This window comes from Empidonax traillii, unplaced genomic scaffold (assembly GCF_003031625.1).
Source record: "Empidonax traillii isolate 1590-97213 ecotype Southwest subspecies unplaced genomic scaffold, ASM303162v1 scaffold1309:size139322, whole genome shotgun sequence".
In the NCBI taxonomy this organism is placed as follows: Eukaryota; Metazoa; Chordata; class Aves; order Passeriformes; family Tyrannidae; genus Empidonax; species Empidonax traillii.
Genome location: NW_020956502.1, coordinates 93,066 through 113,326, shown reverse-complemented (window position 1 = coordinate 113,326; position 20,261 = coordinate 93,066). Strand labels below are relative to the sequence as shown.

The window sequence follows — 20,261 nt, the reverse complement described above, 5'->3', positions numbered from 1 at the left end:
GAGGTTTAATTAGATTAATTATTTCCTGTGAACCAAGCAGACACACACTGACACAGATCCAACTGTCCTGGGGTAACCAAAACCCTGCAAAACCCCAAACAAACCCTCCTTAAAACCTGACTAAAGCCCATGTGGGGGAGAGGGGGTGGGAAAGCCTTTTCCCATCACTGTGTGTGGTTTTTCTGTTCCAAAGCCAAAACATCAGGACAAGACATCGACCACCTTGACTTCAAAATCGTGGTGGAGCCAAAAGATTCCTCATCTTTCACAGTTATCCTTGTGGCCTCATCCAGGCAGGAGAAGGCTGCATGGACCAGTGACATCAGCCAGGTAGGAGCCAGCAGGGAGGGGTTGTTGGGCTGTGGAGTCCTCATTCCAGCTTCATTCCTGGGAGCAGGATCTGGCAGCCCTGGCAATGGCTTTGTGACTGCTGGCACACCTGGAGCCAGGCTGGGTCCGTGTGGGAGAGCTCAAGGACAGCTCTGGGTGCTGCTCCCCCAGAGCAGGGAGGCAGGGCCGTGGCCACGCAGCCCTGTCCTCAGGAAGAAGCTGCTGCCCTTCCCAGCAGTGCAGCCCCAGCCCCACTCTCCTGTTGGACGTGGGAGATGCAGTGAGCAGGGACATGTCTGCTCTGGATAAGGCCAACCTCCAGCTATTCCCACACCACCCACCCGTGTCTCTTGCAGTGCGTGGACAACATCCGCTGCAACGGCCTGATGATGAACGCCTTCGAGGAGAACTCCAAGGTCACCGTCCCCCAGATGATCAAGTGAGTGCAGAGAGGGCCAGGCCACAGCTCCAGTGGCAGCTGGAGTGCTCAGGAGCCCCAGGACTCCCACAGCCTCCGTCTGTGCTCCATGGGCTGTGTCCAGTGTGGTGATTGGGAGCATTAAACAGCTGCTGATGGATTTGTGTGGGATCTGCTCAGGGAGGGAGAACGTCGAGGGGGAGAGCTTAGAGAAAAATAATAGTAATAAAGAAGGGTGAAAGTACCAGAAGAGAGGGGTGTGGGGGCTGCTGTCCCTGTGGGTGCTGGGGTGCAGGGGCTGCCCTGATCTGTGGTGGGACATGTTGGCACGAGGTGGGCTGGTCCCTGCCAGCGGGATGGGGCAGCGCGAGGTCTGTTCCTGCCGCATCGGCTGCCCTCGCTGCTGCCAGGCCTTGGTTTGTGTGTGCCTTGGAATGGTCCATCCACATCCCTCTGCCTGCTGAGCACTCTGCAGCATTTCCAGCCCTTCTGGGGTGTGGGTTTCCAGATTGTCCCTGGGAACATTCCTGCCTGCGTTTTCCATGGGGCCACCCTGTCTGAACAAGGCTCCTTCCTGTGCCCATTTCTGTGGTCTCTTGGTTTCGTTCCAGGCAGGAACCACAGATATCTTGTTTCTCTGCAGGTCTGATGCCAGCTTGTATTGTGATGATGTTGACATTAGGTTCAGTAAAACGATGAATTCCTGCAAGGTCCTGCAGATCCGCTATGCCAGCGTGGAGCGGCTGCTGGAGAGGCTGACGGACCTGCGCTTCCTGAGCATCGACTTCCTCAACACGTTCCTGCATTCCTACCGCGTCTTCACCACCGCCCTCGTCGTCCTTGACAAGCTCATCACCATCTACAAGAAGCCGATCAGTGCCATCCCGGCACGGTGAGGCCGTGGGGCATCGCTGCAGTGCTGCCCTGGCACCTGGCCCCTGCCTGGAGGGGTGTGGGGGTCTGTGCAGGGACTGCCACCGCTCCGTGTCCCCTCCCTGTCCCCAGGCAGTCTCTGCACCTCAGCCCTGCCTGGCCCTGGAGCTGTCCCAGGATCTGTCCTGTCCCTGAAGGAGCAGTGGGGTCTGGGGGGACTGTGGCATTGCTCCATCCCCCCCGTCTGCATTCTCTGTGCCCCAGACCTGCCCAGCCCTGGTGCCACCCTGGGGCTGTGTCTCCTGCTCCCTGTGAGCTGTGATGCCCCACACTGGGGGAAGGAGATGAACCCAAGCTCTGCAGGTGTCCCCTGTCCCAGGAGGGCCATGCAGGGTGGTGAGAGGCTCATGACAGCTCTGCTGTACCTGGGGGGATGCCCCAGTGCCACAGTGGGGGATCCCCAGGAGCTCCTGGGCAGGACAGGTGCCAGCTCAGCCTCTCCCTGTCTCTCCTCCAAGGTCCCTGGAGCTCCTGTTTGCCAACAGCCAGAACAACAAGCTGCTGTACGGGGAGCCCCCCAAGTCCCCTAGAGCCAACCGCAAGTTCTCCTCGCCCCCCCCGCTCTCCATCAGCAAGTCCTCGTCCCCCAGCCGCCGCAGGAAGCTGTCCCTCAACATCCCCATCATCACGGGGGGCAAGGCGCTGGACCTGGCGGCGCTGAGCTGCTCCTCCAACGGCTACGCCAGCATGTACTCCTCCATGGCCCCCTTCAGCAAGACCACCCTGGACATCAGCAAACTGTACGTGTCCAGTAGCTATCCCAATAAAATCCCGGATGAAGGAGAAGCGGCCTCGGAAAAGCAAGAGGAGTCGCTGCCGGGCAAGCAAAGTGAGTCCGTGTGGGTTTGAGGGTGGGGGGCTCCTGCCCAGGGAGGCCAGGCTGGGTGCATGCACAGCGAGCTCCTGCCTCCTGAAAACTCACTCATTTGTAATAACAAAACAAAAAAACCACCCAACCCCCAAACCTCAAGGAAAAAACCCATCCCAAAAAATCCCAGCATAGCTGCGGCACTCCCTGCCTTTCTCATGTGTGTTGGCTGCATCCCCAGCTGGAATGGGTCAGGCTTCAGGAAAACCTGCAAGAGCTAAAATGTGGCTGCATTTGTGTCCAGTGGGTGGTAAAGGGGTTCCCTGTTCCTCCCAGGCTCAGAGGTGTCTGTCAGGGAAGAGTCAGACACGGATCCCAACCACAGTGACGAAGCTGAAGCTGAAACTTCCCCAACAAAATCTCCGACAACTCCCAAGTCCATCAAGTGCAAAAATTCATCAGGTACCAAGGGAGCCAAGGCCTGTTCCGAGCCAGGGGGTGCCTGTGCGTGGGGGGAGCCTGTTTGGGCAGCAGCAGTGCCTGCAGGGGTGTTGGATTCCTCCTCCTCCCCCAGATTTCTCGCTGTTTTCCTACAACAACGGCGTGGTCATGACGTCCTGCCGGGACCTCGACAGCACCCGCAGCGCCCTGTCTGCCACCTCTGCCTTCGCCATCGCCACGGCGGGGGCCAACGAGGGCACCCCCACCAAGGAGAAGTACCGCAGGATGTCCCTGGCCAGTGCAGGTACCTGACCCCGAGGCTGCAGGAACGCCTTTGTGGGATGCCCATTTCCACTGCTCTCGGCTGGGTTTCCCACCAGGAGCAGCCCCGTCAGGGGAGGCCGGAGCCCCCCAGCCCAGTGCCCACTCCGGGCCATGTCCCGGGTGTCTGGGCACGGTGCTGCCAGTGCAGGTTACGGGCACCTCAACCATCGCACCTGTGGGCAGGTGGCCCTGGCTGTCCTGCTGCTCCCTGACACGGAGCAGCTCAGGGATGCTCAGGAAGGGAGGATGCTCCTGGCAGCCCTGCAGCAGCCCTGAGCCATCCCTGAGGGACCTGCGCTGTGCTGAGGGGCTGCTGGCAGTTTCAGGCTTCCCGACGGACCAGCGCAACGGGGACAAGGAGTTTGTGATCCGGAGAGCGGCCACCAACCGTGTGCTCAACGTGCTGCGGCACTGGGTGTCCAAACACTCACAGGTGGGTGGTGGGGTGTCCCTCTCTCCCTCCTGACCTCCCTCCCTCCCTCCTCCCTGCAGTCAGCCGTGTGCTGGGTGGCTCAGCCAGGCTCCAGCTGGGCACTTGTGTTTTAATGAAGCAAAGGAGTGGCCGTGGGGAGGAGTGGGGAGCTGGGAGCCCCGAGTGAGGGGCCAGGCACTGGATCCCAGTTTGCACAGCCAGGATGCAGAGGAGGGGATCTGCCATCGCCCCCCGGCTGGGTCAGGGAGAAGGGGAGTTGTGGGGTCGGTGCCTGTTAGGAGGCTCAGGCTGGGGTCAGGGTTCAGGCACTGGGTGCTTGCCCTGCTGTCCCTGTCCCTCCCTGTGCTGGTGATGGGGCACTGGGAGTGGTGCCATACTGGTGGTCACTGGGAAGCCCCATGGCTCTCTGAGGCTGGGTGATGCTGATGCAGTGCTACAGTGAGCCCAGTGCCCTCCTGGACACTTCCCATTTGCGGGGATGTTGCCAGGAAGAGGCAGCCCCAGCCCCAGGCAGTGTCACTGCCACCACACTAATGCTGTGGCTGTGCCGGCCTTGGCAGGACTTTGAGAGCAACGAGGAGCTGAAGTTCCGGGTGATTGGCTTCCTGGAGGAGGTCATCCATGATCCCGAGCTCCTGACCCAGGAGAGGAAAGCAGCTGCCAACATCATAAGGTGAAGGGCTGTAGGTGGGAGGTGGCTCTTCCTGGACACTGTGCCAGGTTCTTGCTGTTCCTGCTCTCATCGGGGATCACAGCAGGCCCGAGGGTGCCAGGAGGGGCCATGCCAGGGGCTTGGGAGGTGTCAGGGAGGAGGAGGAGGAGGGTGGGTGGTGCTGGCTGCATCCAGCCATGGGGACCTGGCTGGCACTGTGGTTCCCATGGCCAGGGCCTGTGGGCTCCTGCAATGAGCAGGGCAGTTCTGACCCCCCAGTGCTGAGCCAGGGCACCGTGTCTTGCTGCAGGGCTGGCACACACACCATGATCCTGGTGGGTCCCTTCAAACTCAGGATGTTCTGGGACTCTGGGACATGAGGGGCCATGTGGCCTCAGTTAAGGAGTGTTTTCCTTTTTAAGATGGGACTCAGAGGGTTCTTCTGAAGCACATGCCCAGTGTTTTGTCCATGCAGACCCCCAGAGCTGTGCTGCACCACTGGAGCTCTGGGGTCTGGTGCTTTCCCAGCCAGAGTAACCCTGTCTTCTCCTGCCACAGGACCTTGACACAGGAGGATCCAGGAGACAACCAGATAACCCTGGAGGAGGTTGTGCATATGGTAAATACTCTCCCCTCCCTCCCTTTCCTCCCTCCCTCCTTGTGCTCATGGTGGTGGAAGGGGAACAGATAAAGATCCTGGTGCTCCAGGACACCCAGGGAGAGACAGAGCCTCCAAGCCCAGTATTTGGGGGTGCAAAGTAGGGAAAGGTTTTCTGGGGAGGGGCCAGCTGTGAGCACATCTGGATCTGTTACAGGCAGAGGCAGCACTAACCAGCTCACTGGCATGTTAGTCCTCCTGCAGCCAGCAGGATGGCTGGGAGGGCACGGAGACACCTGCCTGCTGCTGGCAGTGCCTGCCCAAGGGACACAGGAAAGCCCCAGGGGTACCACTGTGCCCTCTGCATCCCCAAACCTGCTCCAGATCCGAGTGACAGGCACTGGCTCAGCCAGCATCAGCTCCCCTAGGAGCAGAGCCCTGGGAATGTGCCATGGACTGAAAACCTTCTTGGTGGCTGCAGAGCACTTGCTGCCTTCCTGCCTTGAAAAAAACAAACAAATTCTGTTCCCAGGAAAACCCAAGAGCCACTTGAAACCGGTCTGGTGCAGCTGAAACACCCAAGGTTCTGACCTTTGGCTCTGCCAGTGGCTCTGGGGGGGGAGGTTAGCCCCTCCTGGGGTTTGCTTGAGCTGTTGCCTGAACCTGCAGGAGCTGGAGATTTCCTCTGAAGAGAAGACAACCAAACCCAGAGGGGTTTGCTCTGCCCCTCAGGCTGAGCAGCAGCAACCTGTGGTCAAAGGCACAGGGGGGACACGGGGGCACCCTGGGTTTTGGGGTGCACATTGGGGTGAGAGGGCTGCAGGTTCCCTGGCCCCTCCTCGTGAGCCTGGGGGGTGTATCGTGCTGACCCTTGGCCGGTGCCCCCCGAGGCGCCCGGAGCCCCCTGCCCTGCACAGGGTGCTGCGAGTGCCAGCAGTGCAGCCTGCCCACCTGGGCTCTGTCAGGGTGTGCCCACAACCTGCCCCCCAAGCTGCAGCCCCCAGCCTGCCCCCTGCATCCCCTCCAGGGGCCCTGGAGCCGCAGAGGGGCTCAGCTGGTGTTTGCTCCCCGGAGCTTTGCCAGGAGGGATTGTGCAATGGGCTGTTGGGAGGGGTGAAGTGCTGATCCTGGGAGCTTCTTCTGCGTTGTCTGGGCTGTTTGAGGTTTATTTGGCCAGGAGGTTGGTGGGGTTTGTTTGTTCCAGCTCTTTAGTGGCTGATTCTTTTCCAGAAGCTGGGGGGGCAAGGAGGTGTTGTGGGGAATGGTGCTGGCCTTGTTCCAGTGCTGTCTGTGGGGTTTGTTGGGTGCTGGACTGAGCCATGCACCCAGAATCAGCTTCGAAGTGATGATGCCTTTGTGAGTGGTGGAGGACAGTCAGTGACTGTGCAGTCTGGGCTGCAGGCTCTCGCTGTCACCCTGGGTGGCTCCAGGGGGGGGTACCCCAAGTGCCTCTGTGCCTGTAAACACCACTTGCCCAGAGCCAGCTGTTGGCTTGGGAGACCGACCTTGGCTCTGGGTCTGTGTGGGTGACACGTGGAAGTTCTCACCGTGCCCTTGCCCCGTGGGCCTCACTGTTCCTCTGTCCCTCAGGCCGAGGGGGTCAAAGCAGAACCATTTGAGAACCACTCGGCCCTGGAGATTGCGGAGCAGCTGACACTGCTGGATCACCTGGTCTTCAAGAAGATCCCCTACGAGTGAGTGATCCCCACGGGTCAGGAGGAGCTGCTCTGGTCACCCAGGGTCCCACAGCCATCCTGCCTGGGCTAACCCCAGAGGGTGCAAAGCCTTCACCAAGGTTTTGCCAGTTGAGTCCTGATCCTGTGGCTTCTTTGCCAGTGTCCTCAAGGTGACCGGCTCAGGGAGACCCTCCCATGTCCATCAAACTTTCAGCCGTATCCATGTGGTCCCTTCCAGCAGCATGGGGGGAAAAGGTCCTAGGATCTCCATCCTGTGAGGGTGCAGTGGAGCTTGCAGGGCTCGGGCATCCCATAAAAATGGGAAATAGAATTTGATCTAAACACTGTCATTTGCAGAGAGTTCTTCGGGCAAGGCTGGATGAAGCTGGAGAAGAATGAGAGGACTCCGTACATCATGAAGAACACAAAACACTTCAATGATGTAAGGGCACCTGCAGGGGGGTGGAGGGCTGGACAGAGGGGAGGCAGCATAGCCCACCTGCCCCAGGGCCTGGGATGTGCAAGGTTTACCTGCCCCCACAAATGTTCCCTTCCTCAGGGATCCACTGCAGGGGCTGCATCGCCTGGTGCGGTTGCTCCTTCTGGGACTGCTGCAGTGCAGGGAAATCTTTTTAAAACTGCTGCTAGGCTGGAGAGTGTAGAGCTGTGTCCTGAACCATCCTAATGCTGGGCCCCGTGTCCCCCCAAGGTCAGCAACCTGATCGCGTCGGAGATCATCCGCAACGAGGAGATCAACGCGCGGGCGAGCGCCATCGAGAAGTGGGTGGCGGTGGCCGACATCTGCCGCTGCCTGCACAACTACAACGCCGTGCTGGAGATCACCTCCTCCCTCAACCGCAGTGCCATCTTCCGCCTCAAGAAAACCTGGCTCAAGGTCTCCAAGCAGGTGGGCACAGGGGGACCCCTCCTGAGGAGCTGGGGGCTTGGGTGGGATGGTGTTGGGGCAGCACAAGTCATGGGCATCAAAAAAGAGTTAGAAAATGAAGGAAAGTTTTTTTAGGTCTTTTCCAGGAGGGAAAGACAGTGCAAGCAGCTCAGACCCTGCTTTGCTGTTGGGTTTATTCATGGAGTCACAGAATTGTTTGGGTTAGAAAAGCCCTCTGAGCTCATCAAGTCCAACCATTCCCTCAGCACTGCCACCCCTAACCCATGTCCCCAGGTGCAGCATCCATGTGTCTGTTAAATCCCCCTGGGGATGGTGACTCCATCAGCACCTTGGACAGCCTGTGCAAGGGCTGGACAACCCTTTCTTTACAGAGAAATTTTCCCAATTTCCAACCTGAACCTCCCACGGCACAACTTCTTTGCTCTTGTCCCATCGCTTGTTACCTGTGAGATGAGATGGGCCCCACTCTGCAGGTCAGATGTGAAGTTAAACCTTTCCCAGAGAGCCCCTGTGCCTCTACACACACACAGACAGCCTTTAACTGGTTTTCTGGGCTCCTCAGACCGGTCAGAGATGAACAGGATGAATTCCTGTTTGAGGTACCTGGTACAGGAGTAGCTGGTAGCTGCCCGGTGCGGGGCTGGATGGAGCCTGAGGCTGCCAAGTCAGCACTGCTGTGGGCTCCTCTCAGCCAGGAACAGTCGCTTTGCCTATAAAATAATAAACCTATGAATGAAACAGGCAAGGACAGAGGTGGGAGCAGGGGGAGGAAGTGAGTGCACAGCCTGACTTCAGCATTGCTGGAGGAGCTCTGCTTTCAGGTGCTCACTCGACTCCTCCGGGTATCACCAGGAGCCAGGTGTGCCAGCCAGGGCACAGTTGTACCTGTGAGGGAGTAGGAACAGCTGAATGGGGGGATGTGCCCTGGGCAGGGCAGGCTGGGAGTGACCCTGTGGCTCTGCAGGCTTTACCCCCTCCCTGGCTGCAGGGATGGGGGGATATTCCAGGGCCTCTCCAAGCAGCACTTTGGGTTTCTTGCAGACAAAGGCTCTGATCGATAAGCTCCAGAAGTTGGTGTCGTCGGAGGGCAGGTTCAAGAACCTGAGGGAGGCCCTGAAAAAGTGAGTGAACAGTGATTCTCCTCCTGCCAGCTCAGGGCCCATGGTGTGGGGGGACCTGGATCCCACCTGGCCCCTCCTGTGGCTGGGGCTCTGCTCGCTGGAGCATTGCAGAGCCTGCATTAAAGCATGTCCTGTTGAGCTGGCAGAGTGGCTGGCAAAGTGGTTCCCAGGAGTGAGCTGCTCCTTTGAGCAGCAGTGTGGAAAAATGGGAGTGAAAGGGCCTGCAAAGGGGCAAATCACCGCCAGACACCAGGGAACATTTTTCCATCACTATCATGGAATCATGGAGTTATGGAATGGTTTGGGTTGGGAGGGACCTTAAAATTGCAGCCCCCTGAAATGGGCAGGGACACCTTCCACTAGGACAGGGTGCCCAGGGAAGCTTCCAAAAGTCTTCCCAACCCTCTGTCAAAGCTGCTCACAGCTCACCTTCTGCATCCCATGGCTTTGTGAGGGGCACAGCTGCAGGTCCTGCTTGTCCTGCTCAGCCAGCAGGACTCAGCTCTCTCCTTCCTGGAGAGAGCCTTCCTATGGTAGAGAGACTGCTGCCTCTGAAGGTCCCCCCAGTCTCCCCTCCAAAGCCCCTGGGTAAGGTGGTTTTCTTCCTCATTTCTTTCTGGTCTGCCCCCGAAGTTGTGACCCTCCGTGTGTCCCTTACCTGGGCATGTACCTGACCGACCTGGCATTCATCGAGGAGGGGACCCCAAACTACACCGAGGACGGCCTGGTGAACTTCTCCAAGATGAGGATGGTGAGTCCCCAGCCCTGCTGGCATGGGCATGCGGGGCCAGCCAGGGGTGACGTGGCTGTGGCCAGGTTTGTGAACCCTCAGTTGTCACCTGCACAGCGCCAGGCAGCCACATGTGTCACCTACACACACCTTGGGTTGTTCCTGGTGTCTGGAAGAGAAAAGAAGGCCCTTTGCATCATGCTGTGCTGTGTGCTCCTGCCCTCCCGGGCGCTGGGACGGTGCCAAGGGCGATGGCTGAGCCATGAACACCTGCTGTGTTTTATCCCCTTACAGATCTCACACATCATAAGGGAGATCCGCCAGTTCCAGCAAACCTCCTACAAGATCGAGCACCAGCCTAAGGTACAGCCTTGTCCCTGGAGCCACGTGCTCCTTCTGCTCCTCGTCTCCTCCCATCACAGTGCCCAAGCCTGCAGCTCCTGGCAGCTCCAGGCTGGAGTGATGGCTGTGCCTGGCTGGAGGCTGTCGGCAGTGGGGCAGGGAATGGAGGGTGACTCTTGGTGCTCCATCAGGCTCCTCTGTGCCCCCCTGGCTGCTGCACGGAGGAATTGCCAGTGGACTGACAGCCGTGGGTGGGCAGCGTGGCCGATGGCCAGAGTGCTTCAGGGCTGCACCCACACACGCTGAGAAACAGCTGTTTAGGAGCAGCACCCCTCCCTGTGAAGCAGAGTGTGTCCCACCACCCCCACAGCCAGGGCCAGGTGGCCTCTGCCTCTTGCTGGCCCCCAGTGTGCGATGAGCTGGAAGGTCTCAGCAACCCTCGCACTTCCTCTGGCAGCACTGCGGAGCCGCCCTGGAAGCGGGCTGGGTGCTGGGGGTTTCCACTCTCTCTAAAACCAGCAAATCCTCCTGAAACCCTCCCAGGGTGGTCAGGCTGGGCCAAACCCCTCTCCAGTGACACTGGTGTCCATGTGTGGTGGCAGGAGCAGCTCGAGTCCCTCTGGATCACAGCCCCTGGCTGGGCTGGGGAGCTGCAGGCTCTGATTTGAGTCCTGCAGCATCAGCCCTGCCCTCTGCACAGTTGGTACCTGCCCAGGGCTGGGCTGGGGAGCTGCAGGCTCTGATTTGAGTCCTGCAGCATCAGCCCTGCCCTCTGCACAGTTGGTACCTGCCCAGGGCTGGGCTGGGGAGCTGCAGGCTCTGATTTGAGTCCTGCAGCATCAGCCCTGCCCTCTGCACAGTTGGTACCTGCCCAGGGCTGGGCTCACACTGCAGCCTTTTCTCAGCTGGGCACCCCAGGTATTGCCCTGCCTCCTCCTGGCCTCTCCTCCTCAGGGGGAAGGTCAGTGTCTGTGAAAGCTGCCTGTTGCCCAAAATCCTGTCTGAAAGCAGCCAAGCTCAGCACAGCAGGGAGGGGCAGTGCAGGTGGTGCTGTGCATGGCCACACATCACCCTGTGTCCCTGTGGGGGTGGGATTCAGCTGAATGGAAGCTCCTGGATGCTTTTGTGGCTGATGGGATGAAGCCCCATCGCTGCTGCTGGCGCTTCCCAAGCAAAGACTCTGCTGCCGGCTGCTCCTCATGCTGGACAGCTCTGAACCCACACACAGCACCTCGATTTGGGCTGTGCTATCAGCTGCTAACGGGGCCAAAAAGCCATTTGGGGAAAAGCTGCCAGGAATTGGGAGCAGATGGAGCAGAGGCCCTGCCATGTCAGTTGAGTTCCTGCAGCAGAAACGTGGCTCCCCCCTTACACAGGCTGTCAGTTACCAGGTGCCACACTTACCAGGGGTTTGGGGGCCTCAGTTACCAGGGTTTGTGGTCTCCCAGCCCGTTAATGGCCCCACTCCTTTCCCAGGTGACGCAGTACCTGCTGGACCAGTCGTTTGTGATGGATGAGGAAACCCTTTATGAAGCTTCTCTGCGAATAGAGCCCAAACTGCCTTCCTGAGCGTGGGGGCCGCTCGTGTACACTCGCTATACCATACTGTACATACCGTTGTTCCGTTGGACGCCCTGGAGTGACTCCCACGTCTGTGCTTCTCCGAGCAATCCGCCCCTGTCCCAGGCCGCACTAGACCTTGCGTAGGATTTCCCGCACTGGTTAAGGTTTCATGCATTGACACTTCGCTGGAGTCCCGGGTTCTTCTCAATGATGTTACTTTTGTCATTTGTTCCTCCTGAGGGGGCTGGTGGTTGGGCAGGTGAGCCCTGTGTCCCCGTGAGGCAGGTGAGCCCTGTGTCCCTGTGGGGCAGGTGAGCCCTGTGTCCCCGTGGGGCAGGTGAGTCCCTGCATCCCCATGGAGCAGGTGAGCCCTGTGTCCCTGTGGGGCAGGTGAGCCCTGTGTCCTCGTGGGGCAGGTGAGTCTCTGTGTCCCTGTGGGGCAGGTGAGCCCTGTGTCCCCGTGGGGCAGGTGAGTCTCTGTGTCCCTGTGGATCAGGTGAGCCCTGTGTCCTTGTGGGGCAGGTGAGCCCTGCGTCCCTGTGGGGCAGGTGAACCCTGTGTCCCCATGGAGCAGGTGAGCCCTGTGTCCTTGTGGGGCAGGTGAGTCTCTGTGTCCCTGTGGAGCAGGTGAGCCCCGTGTCCCCGTGGGGCTCTGGGGCAGCACGGACCACCTCTCGCTTGGATAGCGCCAGCAGTGACATCCCACAGCAAACTCTGTAAGGCGGGAGAAGGGAACACATTAAAGGTTGTCCCTTGGTGTGAGCTGCCCTCTCTGTGTGTCCACCCCCATGCTGGCCGGGCATGGGGGGCCCTGGCTGCTGGCCCGGTCCCTCTGAAGTCGGGAAGATGGAAGCGTCCCCTTGCCTCTCCTTGCTGCATCCAGCTCCTGTTGATATGCTGTAGATCCGTACCCTTGTGCCCACTCTGAGTACCATGACGTAGAGTTAGAGATGACGAGTGTTTTTATTACATCTACTGTAATCCTGGCTAACCACCTGCTAGCAGGATATAGTAATGTAGTGCTTATTCTGTGAATAGTACCTGGGTTTTTTACATTGTACAGTCCCTGACACGGTTCCCCGGCAGTGGCAGGCATGCTCCACTCACACAACACTTGCTGTAAGCAATACCTCGTGGTATGGGAATTCTCTTTCAAGCCCTAAAACTGTTTCAACTTACAGCTTGTTTGGGAAAAAAAAATTCCATTTTTTTTGTAAAAATATATGTTTCCTGATTACCTCTTGCTAATAAATCTATTCTATCTCAGGGTGAACCGGGGTTTGTGATGGTTTTACGGGCGGGATAACGCGGGCCCCGCCCCGTCCCCTCCGCGCCCGCCCCTTGTCCCGCCCCTCTGGCAGGGGCTTGGCCCGGGTCGGCTCGGCTCGGCTCGGCTCGGCTCGGCTGCGTTCGGCTCCGCTGCGCTCGGTCCGGCTCGGCTCGGCTCGGCTCGGCTCGGCTCGGCTCGGCCCGGCCATGGCGTGGTCGGTGCTGCTGATGGCGGCGGTGCTCACGGTGCCCTCGGTTGTGCTCGCGGCGCCCGCCGCCGCCCGGGCTCCCACGGCCGAAGGTACCGGGGCAGCGGGAGGGGAGGGGAGGGAAGGGGAGGACTCGTCCCCGCCGCTGACCGCCGCGTTCTCCCCGCAGAGGAGCAGCTGTTCAAGGCCTGGATGCAGCAGGTGAGGCCCCGCGGTCGCTCCGCCGCGGGGGAGGGCCGGGCCGGGCCGGGCCGGGCCGGGTGCGGGGGCTCTGACGCGCGGTGCTCCCGCAGTTCGAGCGGCGGTACGGCCCGGACGAGTACCCGCGCAGGCTGCGCATCTTCGCGGACAACAAGCGGCTCATCGACGAGCACAACGCCGGCAACCACAGCTACCAAAGTACGAGCCCTGGCCCCCGCCCGGCCCGGCCCGGCCCGGCCCGGCTCCCAGCCTGGAGCCTCGCTGAGCAAAGTGGCCCCTTCTCCCCTTTCTCCCCTTCCTAGTGGGCCTGAACCAGTTCTCGGATATGACCGCCGAAGAGTTTCGAAAGATGTACCTGTGGAATGAGCCCCAGGTAACTGCCGAGAGCGTGGGTGGACAGTGAAGGAGGGCGTCCAGCTGGACCCCATGAGTGGGTGTTTTGCACCGAGCTGTACCCACTCGTGGGCCAGCACCCATCCCTGTACTGCCCCTGCTCAGGCACTAGCACTCATCCCGTGCAATCCACTTTGCTAGGGCACATGCTGTGCCACTGATGCCTTGAAATTAAATTTTAGTACAGCTTGTTAGTACCTTTAGCTTGCTAGTACCTTTGTACAAGATTTCTAAAAATGCTGTTTAACGTTCTTTATTAAGAATTTCAACAGACAAGGGATTTTAATGAAGAGGCCCTTGTCTGTAGAAATGTACTGAGAAAGAGACATAACAGACACATAACACCTGACATAAGTAGTCAAAGCTACTCAGGAGCCTGGAAACCATTCCAAAAGGGTCAGAGGAGACGAGGAGGAAGAAGATGAAGAGATGGTCTTTTTGGGACTACCGACTCAAATCTGTGAGGCGTGTCAGGGGTGGTGCTATGGGAGGGACAGTTTTGGAAGTGGGTATAACATGAGCTAATGCCCAAATATTGTAATTAGAATGATAGTACAAAGTTGTAAAAGCCTATGCAGTCAGGGTGTGCAAAATATTTTTTGTGCACCATCCATGCCGCAATAAAGAAGTGCTTTTTGCCTTTTAACACTCAAAAATAGTCCAGAGAGTTATTTCTCCGATTTTAGGCATCACCACCGGGGTAAGAGTGAGGTGCCCCCACTGTCCCCACCTCAGCCCGGGCTCCAGCTGAGCTGTCACTTGTGCTGCCAGCTGCCTGAGCAGCCAGGGCACTGCAGCCAGTGGTGTGGGCTGGCAGTGCCCACCGGGACTGGCCCAGGGCTCCTGGCTGCAGTGGCAGCACCCCCCGGGGAGAGCAGCTGTCCTGGGCCACCGTCCCCCAGCCTGGTGGCTCAGCACAGCCCTCCCTCCTCGCTTGCAGAACTGCTCAGCCACCAAGGGGAACTTCATGCGCAGCTCGGGGCCGCGTCCCGACGCCATCGACTGGAGGAAGAAGGGAAATTTTGTGACACCCGTGAAGAACCAGGTGAAGAGCGTGTGCCATGGGTGACGTGCCCAGAGAGGGGCTGTGGGCGGCGGGCAGGGCACCGTGCTGCAGGAGCAGTGCTGGGCTGTGTGTGCCGTGGGGGAGCTCCCCCAGAGCCCTCCGTGCCTGGGGCAGGGGCTGAGCAGAAGGCCAAGCCCGGCTGCCAGCTGGGGGTGGAAGCTCTGCGCTCCTGCCATGCCCCTGTGCCCATCCCTGGTGTTTCAGGGAGGCTGGTGACCCTGCGGCACGCTCTGGAGCAGTTCCTCTCCTGTTCCAAACACAGGGGCCCTGCGGGAGCTGCTGGACCTTTTCTACCACAGGCTGTTTGGAGTCTGCTATTGCCATTGGTACTGGAAAGCTGCTATCTCTGGTGAGAGATTTTCCTTTCCTGTGCACTGACCAAGCCCTGTTCCTGGTTATGTGCTGGGGCTGTGCATGGGGCCAGCCTGCTCCAGGCCTGCTCCAGGCCAGCTGCCTGTTCCCAGTCCAGCTGTACACGCTGTGGCTGTGACAGCCCCCCTGCCCGCAGACCCCTCACAGACCCCTCACATCTCTGTGTGAGCCCAGCAGCACTGCTGGGGAGGTGTAGGGCAGAGTGTCTGGGAGCTCTGTGTGGCCAAGGATGTGCCTGTTATTGTCCCCTCTTAGAGTGTCCCACTGCCCCGGGCTTACACAGAGCCCTTTCTGGTGTACAACAAAGCTGGAGGGGCTGGAGACTGCTGGGAGCCATGGGAAAAGGAGCTCTGCCTGTCCCTACCAGCCAGCTGTGGCTTCTTGCTGCAAGAACTGTTGATTTTCAACTCCCAGAGGATTTATATTCCTGAAAAACTAGAAGGGCGATAGCCACTTATATGACTTATCAGAATAGCTGAGGGTTGGGTGTGTTAAAAACAAGCACGAGCTTTGAAAGAAATCCCAGCCAGCGCCTCTGAGTGGGGGATGGATTCTTGGTGGGCACAGTGACAAATCCATCTGGCAGCCTGACCATCCTGGGCTGCCAGCTCCAGGTATCCCTTGTCCCTCTCCTTGGGACTTGGAGCCATTTCCAGGTGGTTCCTGGTGGGTGAACAGCCAGAGGCGTGGATGAACCAGCGCTGTGGTTGGTGGCACAGCCGGGTGCACAGATGAACCAGCGCTGTGGTTGGTGGCACAGCCGGGTGCACAGATGAACCAGCGCTGTGGTTGGTGGCACAGCCGGGTGCACAGATGAACCAGCGCTCGTCGGTTCCTGCTGCGTGGTTGCGTTTTGTTCCGAGCGCAGGTGCAGGACAGTCACTGACCCCAAACCCTTCTCTCTAGGCGGAGCAGCAGTTGGTTGATTGCGCCCAGGCCTTTAACAACCATGGCTGCAGTGGGTAAGTCAGAGAAGGTCATGAAGAACAGAAATTAGAGTTCTGTGATTGACAGCCTTCCTCCAGATCTTCCTTCCAGATCTTGGAATGGTTTTTGTCTTCCCTTGGCTGCGACATGTCAGGGGAAACAGTTTTGGGTTTGGTTGCCTATTTAATTTAGCCCTCCCTAGAGGTCTGGATGTTTCACTAAAACTCCAGCGTTTCCCAGCCTCTGTTGTTCCTCTTTTCTTAGTTTTGTTCTGAGATGTGTTTTTCCCAAGTCTCCTGACACAGCAGCCACAAACAGGGCTTTGAGGGGCTCTGGGAGAGCAAAGTGAGTTTTGGCTGTTGCTCTGCCCCTGGGTCACATGCGTCTCGTGCTCTGTGAGAAATCTGCAGAAACTTCAGCTTCCCCTTTGGGAAGTTCCTCCTGGCGTTGCCAAGAGCTTTCTGACAACTTCTGTTTTCTGTGAAAAAACTGGTCCCAGAGGACTGAGCAAAGCCACTCTCGGTGCTTTTTATTTTTATCATCCTCTCTTTTCTTCCCTCTTGAGATGTGCTCCTGGAAGGTGGCTGGGGAAGGGAGCAGCTGATTGCTGGGAATGTGTGTCCCTCGTCCTCCCCCAGCCAGGCTGGGCAGAGGGGCACTGGAAAACACCTTTCAGCATGTGAGGCTGGTGCTGCGTGGGCCAGGTTAGCCTCACGCCAGCAAGGCTCCTGGTGTACTCCCCTACGGATTTGGCACCTGGAGAATGAGGTCTGACCGTGCCAGACAGTGTGGTGGGCTAGGCCTGGAATCTCAGGCAGGGAGATGCTGCAGGAATAGACAGTTCGTGCCTTCAGAGGCTCTGGGATAGACACTGTCCTTGCCTCTCCCTCGGCTGGTGGGAATGGTGTGCAGGACTGCAGGCTTTGCTCTGCAGAAGCCACAGCACTACCATCCTAATTCATCGTTCCCATCCCAACTGACCTGCGTTCTGGCTGTGTTGTCTTGCAGGGGCCTGCCAAGCCAAGCCTTTGAGTACATCCTGTACAACAAAGGGCTCATGGGGGAGGACAGTTATCCATACCGGGCCAAGGTATTCCCAGCGCAGCCCAGGCTGTTGTGGCAGCAGCAGAGCAGGGCCTGGCACAGGCTCCAACAGCTCCTCTCTGTCCCCACAGAACGGCACCTGCAAGTTCCAGCCGGAGAAGGCCGTTGCCTTTGTCAAAGATGTTATCAATATCACGCAGGTGAGGCCCCAAGGGCCGTGTTTCCAAACTTCCCAGGCTGTGCCAAGATGCTGGGAGGCTCTGAGGCCTGTCAGGCCTCCCAGCGACCTGCAGCCTGTGTGCTCCTGGGAAAGAGCGAGCTGGTCTGCACTCCTGCTCACCTTTTTGAAGGTGGCACCAGGGAAGTGCTGGAGTCGAAACAGGCACTGGGTCCCTGCTTTGCCTCCCGCAGCGGGTGCAGCTCCAGGCTGGGGCAGAGTCCTGTTCTTGTCTTGCAATGCAGCACTTGATTCCTTGTGTGCACGCAGGAAGCCAGGGTTATCCATCCCACTGTGCCCTGGCTGCTGGGCCCAGATCCAGCCTGGCCTCAGCACAGCCAGGAGCTGATGGATGATCCTGGGTCCTCTCCTGCAGTACGATGAGGATGGCATGGTGGAAGCTGTGGGGAAGCACAACCCAGTGAGCTTCGCCTTTGAGGTGACGGGTAACTTCATGCACTACAGGAAAGGAGTGTATTCCAAGTGAGTGTGTGAACCTGGCAGGTGGGGGTGAGGGGGGGATGTAGGTCTGGAATGATGTGCATCCCCGTTTCTCCTCACGGATACAGGAGCACTGCACTGCATTCTCACACTTCCTCTTAAATAGAAAATAGAAAAAATGAGTAAATGGAGCCTTGATATGCTGATTTCCCAGGGGAATAGGAGCAGAGAACAAGCTGCTTGCTAGGAAGCAGTCCAGCCTGGAGACCAGAGTATGCTGGAATGAAGGTCAGCGAGTCAGGGAGCTCAGGAGACCCTTTGCAGCCCAGCACAGGGCTGGTGGGACCTGTGACAGGGCTGATCCCCGTGTCTGAGCTGGGATGGTGGCAGGGTCGGCCCAGCTGTGGCAGCAGAACACATCTGGTTTCGTAGGGTAAACCCAAACCAAAGTGGGTTCTCCATGGGATTGGGGCTCCTCCTCCTGTGCCAGAGCTCAGAGGGGCCGAGGTGGGAAGCGTGGCTGCCTTCAGGTGAGTGGCATGGTGCCCTCACACTGCCCTGCAGCTGAGCTGGTGCTCCAGAGGTGGGAGTGTGTACCTTGTGCTGTCCTTCATACCACAGGCAGCAGCTTTCAGCAAGTGCAGTTTAAAAGCTGGAAATTCAGGGGAAACACAAGGAAATGTGTGTTTAGACTGTGGAGCTTGCTGTTCCTGTGCAAAACATAGAACAGTGCCCCTGAAGTTCAGGGCACACAAACCACTACTGGGAGGCACTTAGAGCTGCTGGTTTCCACTGAAAAATTCCTTTGCCTTATCTTTTCATTGTAGCTCATCCTAGTGAGATATTAGAGTTGATGTTAATTGTGGGCAAGAGCCAGGAGCTCAGATCAAAGGTCCATGGATTTCCTGACTCCAGATATAGGCAGTAATAATTTCAGAGTGGGAAAACAGAGCAGTGCCTCCTCTCCTTGGCTTCCCTCCTATTCTCCGCAGCTGGAATTTCAGAGTACCCCACAGTTCTGTTTGCAGAGTGCAGTCAAGACTGCTGGCTAATCCCTGTGAGTTGCAGGCTGGATTTCGTGTAACACATGTTTTGTTTGCTTGCAGCCCACGCTGTGAGCACACCCCTGACAAGGTGAACCACGCCGTGCTCGCCGTGGGCTATGGGGAGGAGAACGGGACTCCCTACTGGATCGTGAAGAACTCCTGGGGCCCGCGGTGGGGCATGGACGGGTAAGGGGGTCCCAGTGTCACCAGGCCCACCACAGCCTCCCTGTACCTGGAGAAGGGACAGTGCTGGGATTCCACCTGCCCTCAGCGCCAGGTTGCCCTTATGTTATCCACCTGAAATTTGGCAGATGGGAAGACACAGGGGGAACCATCCCAGCCTGGGCAGTGACACAGCTCACAGACCCAGTCCTGGGGTGCCTGCTCAGAGCAGACTCTTGGCTCGATGGACCTGCCATGGTCCCTGGGGGCTCAGCAGTGCCTGCAGAGCCACTGGTTCACCTGGGTCCTCTCCCGTGGTCACACGGCCAGGGAGGAACAGGTTGAGCCAGGAGTGAGTTCTCACTCCAGCTCCACAAGTATTTCCAGCTGCAGGTGAAGTTCTTGAGAGTCAGGTGCTAACTGTAGTTCACGGTGTAAGGGGATAGGGAATGGCAGTGCCTGCAGAGCTGCCATTCCAGCAGTTCCAGCCCTGTCACACGCATCTGCTCCTTGGGTTGGCACGAGGAAGGGGCTGGCACACAGGGAGAGCAGTCTTCACAGAATCCCAAAGTGGTTGGGGGGGGAAGGAACCTTAAAGCTGACCCAGTTCCATGGATGCCTCCATGGGCAGGGACACCTTCCACTATCCCAGGTTGCTCCAAGCCCTGTCCAGCCTGGCCTTGGACACTTAAAGGGATGGGGCAGCCACAGCTTCTCTGGGCAACCTGTGCCAGGGCCTGCCCACCCTCACCTGCTGTGCTGGCTCTGCCAGAGGAGGGAACACTCACTCACACCCATTTCTCTCTCTTTTTAGGTATTTCCTTATTGAACGAGGCAAGAACATGTGTGGTCTTGCAGCTTGTGCCTCTTACCCTGTTCCTCAGGTGTAGGAGGGAGCACGGGCTGGGGACAGGGGAAGCAGGACAGGAGTGGCTGATCGCGTTCCAATTTCTGAGTGCTGAAGTGATGAAAGGGAGAAGAAGGTGCAATACCTGCCAGTTGAAAGGCGTTCCCTGCAGGCAGGTTCCTCAGCTTGCACACACCCTGTGCAGCAGGAAAGCTGTGCCTCCTGTCCTCAGCCAGGGACACACGAGCTGCTGTGCCCTGCCAGATTCCCTCCTCCTGCTCCCAGCCCGGGTGTGCCTGGGTGTGCTTCCATCTGCCTGGGGGGGTCAGAAGGGAGATGCTGGGAAACCACAGAGTTTACCTGACTTCAGACAAAGCTCCCCCCGTCCTTCCGGTAGCTTTTTCACAATCGCCAAGTGTAAATTTTAGGGATTTTTAAATTTTCTTTGAAGGCGATTTCTCCCCTAAAGAATCATGAGTGCTGTGATTTGTACATTTTATAGATTTTCACGGCACGTCTTTAGTATTTTTTGTATAAAAAATAGGGTATTTTGATGCAAATAGAGAAGAAACGGGTGATACTGCATAACGAATCAACAAAGTGAGAATTTCGGTACTGATTATGAACAGGCCCTGGGGAGCGAAGCCGGATGTCCGCAGGGGCACGTCTGTGTTATTTCACGCTGAAATCTGTCACTGACAATAATAAAGCTGCCTCGTCCCGGGAGCGTTGTGCTGTGAGCTGCGTGCGGGCTCCTCGTTGCCGGGAGGGTGTCTGAGGGGCTGCGTCCT

The 20,261-nt window shown here is 58.2% G+C and overlaps 2 protein-coding genes across 5 annotated transcripts in view; both read left to right on the top strand.

Moving 5' to 3' along the window:
* RASGRF1 (Ras protein specific guanine nucleotide releasing factor 1) overlaps positions 1-12,549 on the top strand; it is a 30,547-nt gene extending 17,998 nt beyond the window's left edge. Inside the window, exons 12-28 of one of the 4 annotated variants that reach the window (XM_027906503.1) lie at positions 194-330; positions 687-769; positions 1,431-1,640; positions 2,140-2,510; positions 2,826-2,951; positions 3,064-3,234; positions 3,575-3,687; positions 4,248-4,360; positions 4,898-4,958; positions 6,528-6,631; positions 6,971-7,055; positions 7,323-7,520; positions 8,562-8,641; positions 9,275-9,392; positions 9,666-9,734; positions 11,190-11,570; positions 11,909-12,549. In XM_027906503.1, the coding sequence (XP_027762304.1) occupies positions 194-330; positions 687-769; positions 1,431-1,640; positions 2,140-2,510; positions 2,826-2,951; positions 3,064-3,234; positions 3,575-3,687; positions 4,248-4,360; positions 4,898-4,958; positions 6,528-6,631; positions 6,971-7,055; positions 7,323-7,520; positions 8,562-8,641; positions 9,275-9,392; positions 9,666-9,734; positions 11,190-11,282 (2,132 nt within the window). In that variant the 3' untranslated portion in view covers positions 11,283-11,570; positions 11,909-12,549. The other 3 variants (XM_027906502.1, XM_027906500.1, XM_027906501.1) reach the window with 3 other exon arrangements.
* A 177-nt stretch (positions 12,550-12,726) lies between these two features.
* Positions 12,727-20,210, top strand: CTSH (cathepsin H). Its single transcript, XM_027906504.1, has 12 exons — positions 12,727-12,846; positions 12,924-12,955; positions 13,048-13,153; positions 13,258-13,328; positions 14,289-14,393; positions 14,677-14,763; positions 15,693-15,748; positions 16,722-16,803; positions 16,889-16,957; positions 17,351-17,457; positions 18,522-18,647; positions 19,438-20,210. The coding sequence occupies exons 1-12, from the start codon at positions 12,753-12,755 to the stop codon at positions 19,511-19,513; spliced, it is 1,011 nt and encodes a 336-aa protein (XP_027762305.1). The 5' UTR covers positions 12,727-12,752; the 3' UTR covers positions 19,514-20,210.
* Positions 20,211-20,261: the final 51 nt, after the last annotated feature.

What these genes read in the sequence shown, in the direction of transcription:
- CTSH (XM_027906504.1), top strand. Translation starts at nt 12,753, where the DNA reads ATGGCGTGGTCGGTGCTGCTGATGGCGGCGGTGCTCACGGTGCCCTCG. An exon ending in TCAAGGCCTGGATGCAGCAG is followed by an intron (nt 12,956 to 13,047) that starts GTGAGGCCCCGC and finishes GTGCTCCCGCAG; the next exon opens with TTCGAGCGGCGGTACGGCCC. An exon ending in AGGAAAGGAGTGTATTCCAA is followed by an intron (nt 17,458 to 18,521) that starts GTGAGTGTGTGA and finishes GTTTGCTTGCAG; the next exon opens with CCCACGCTGTGAGCACACCC.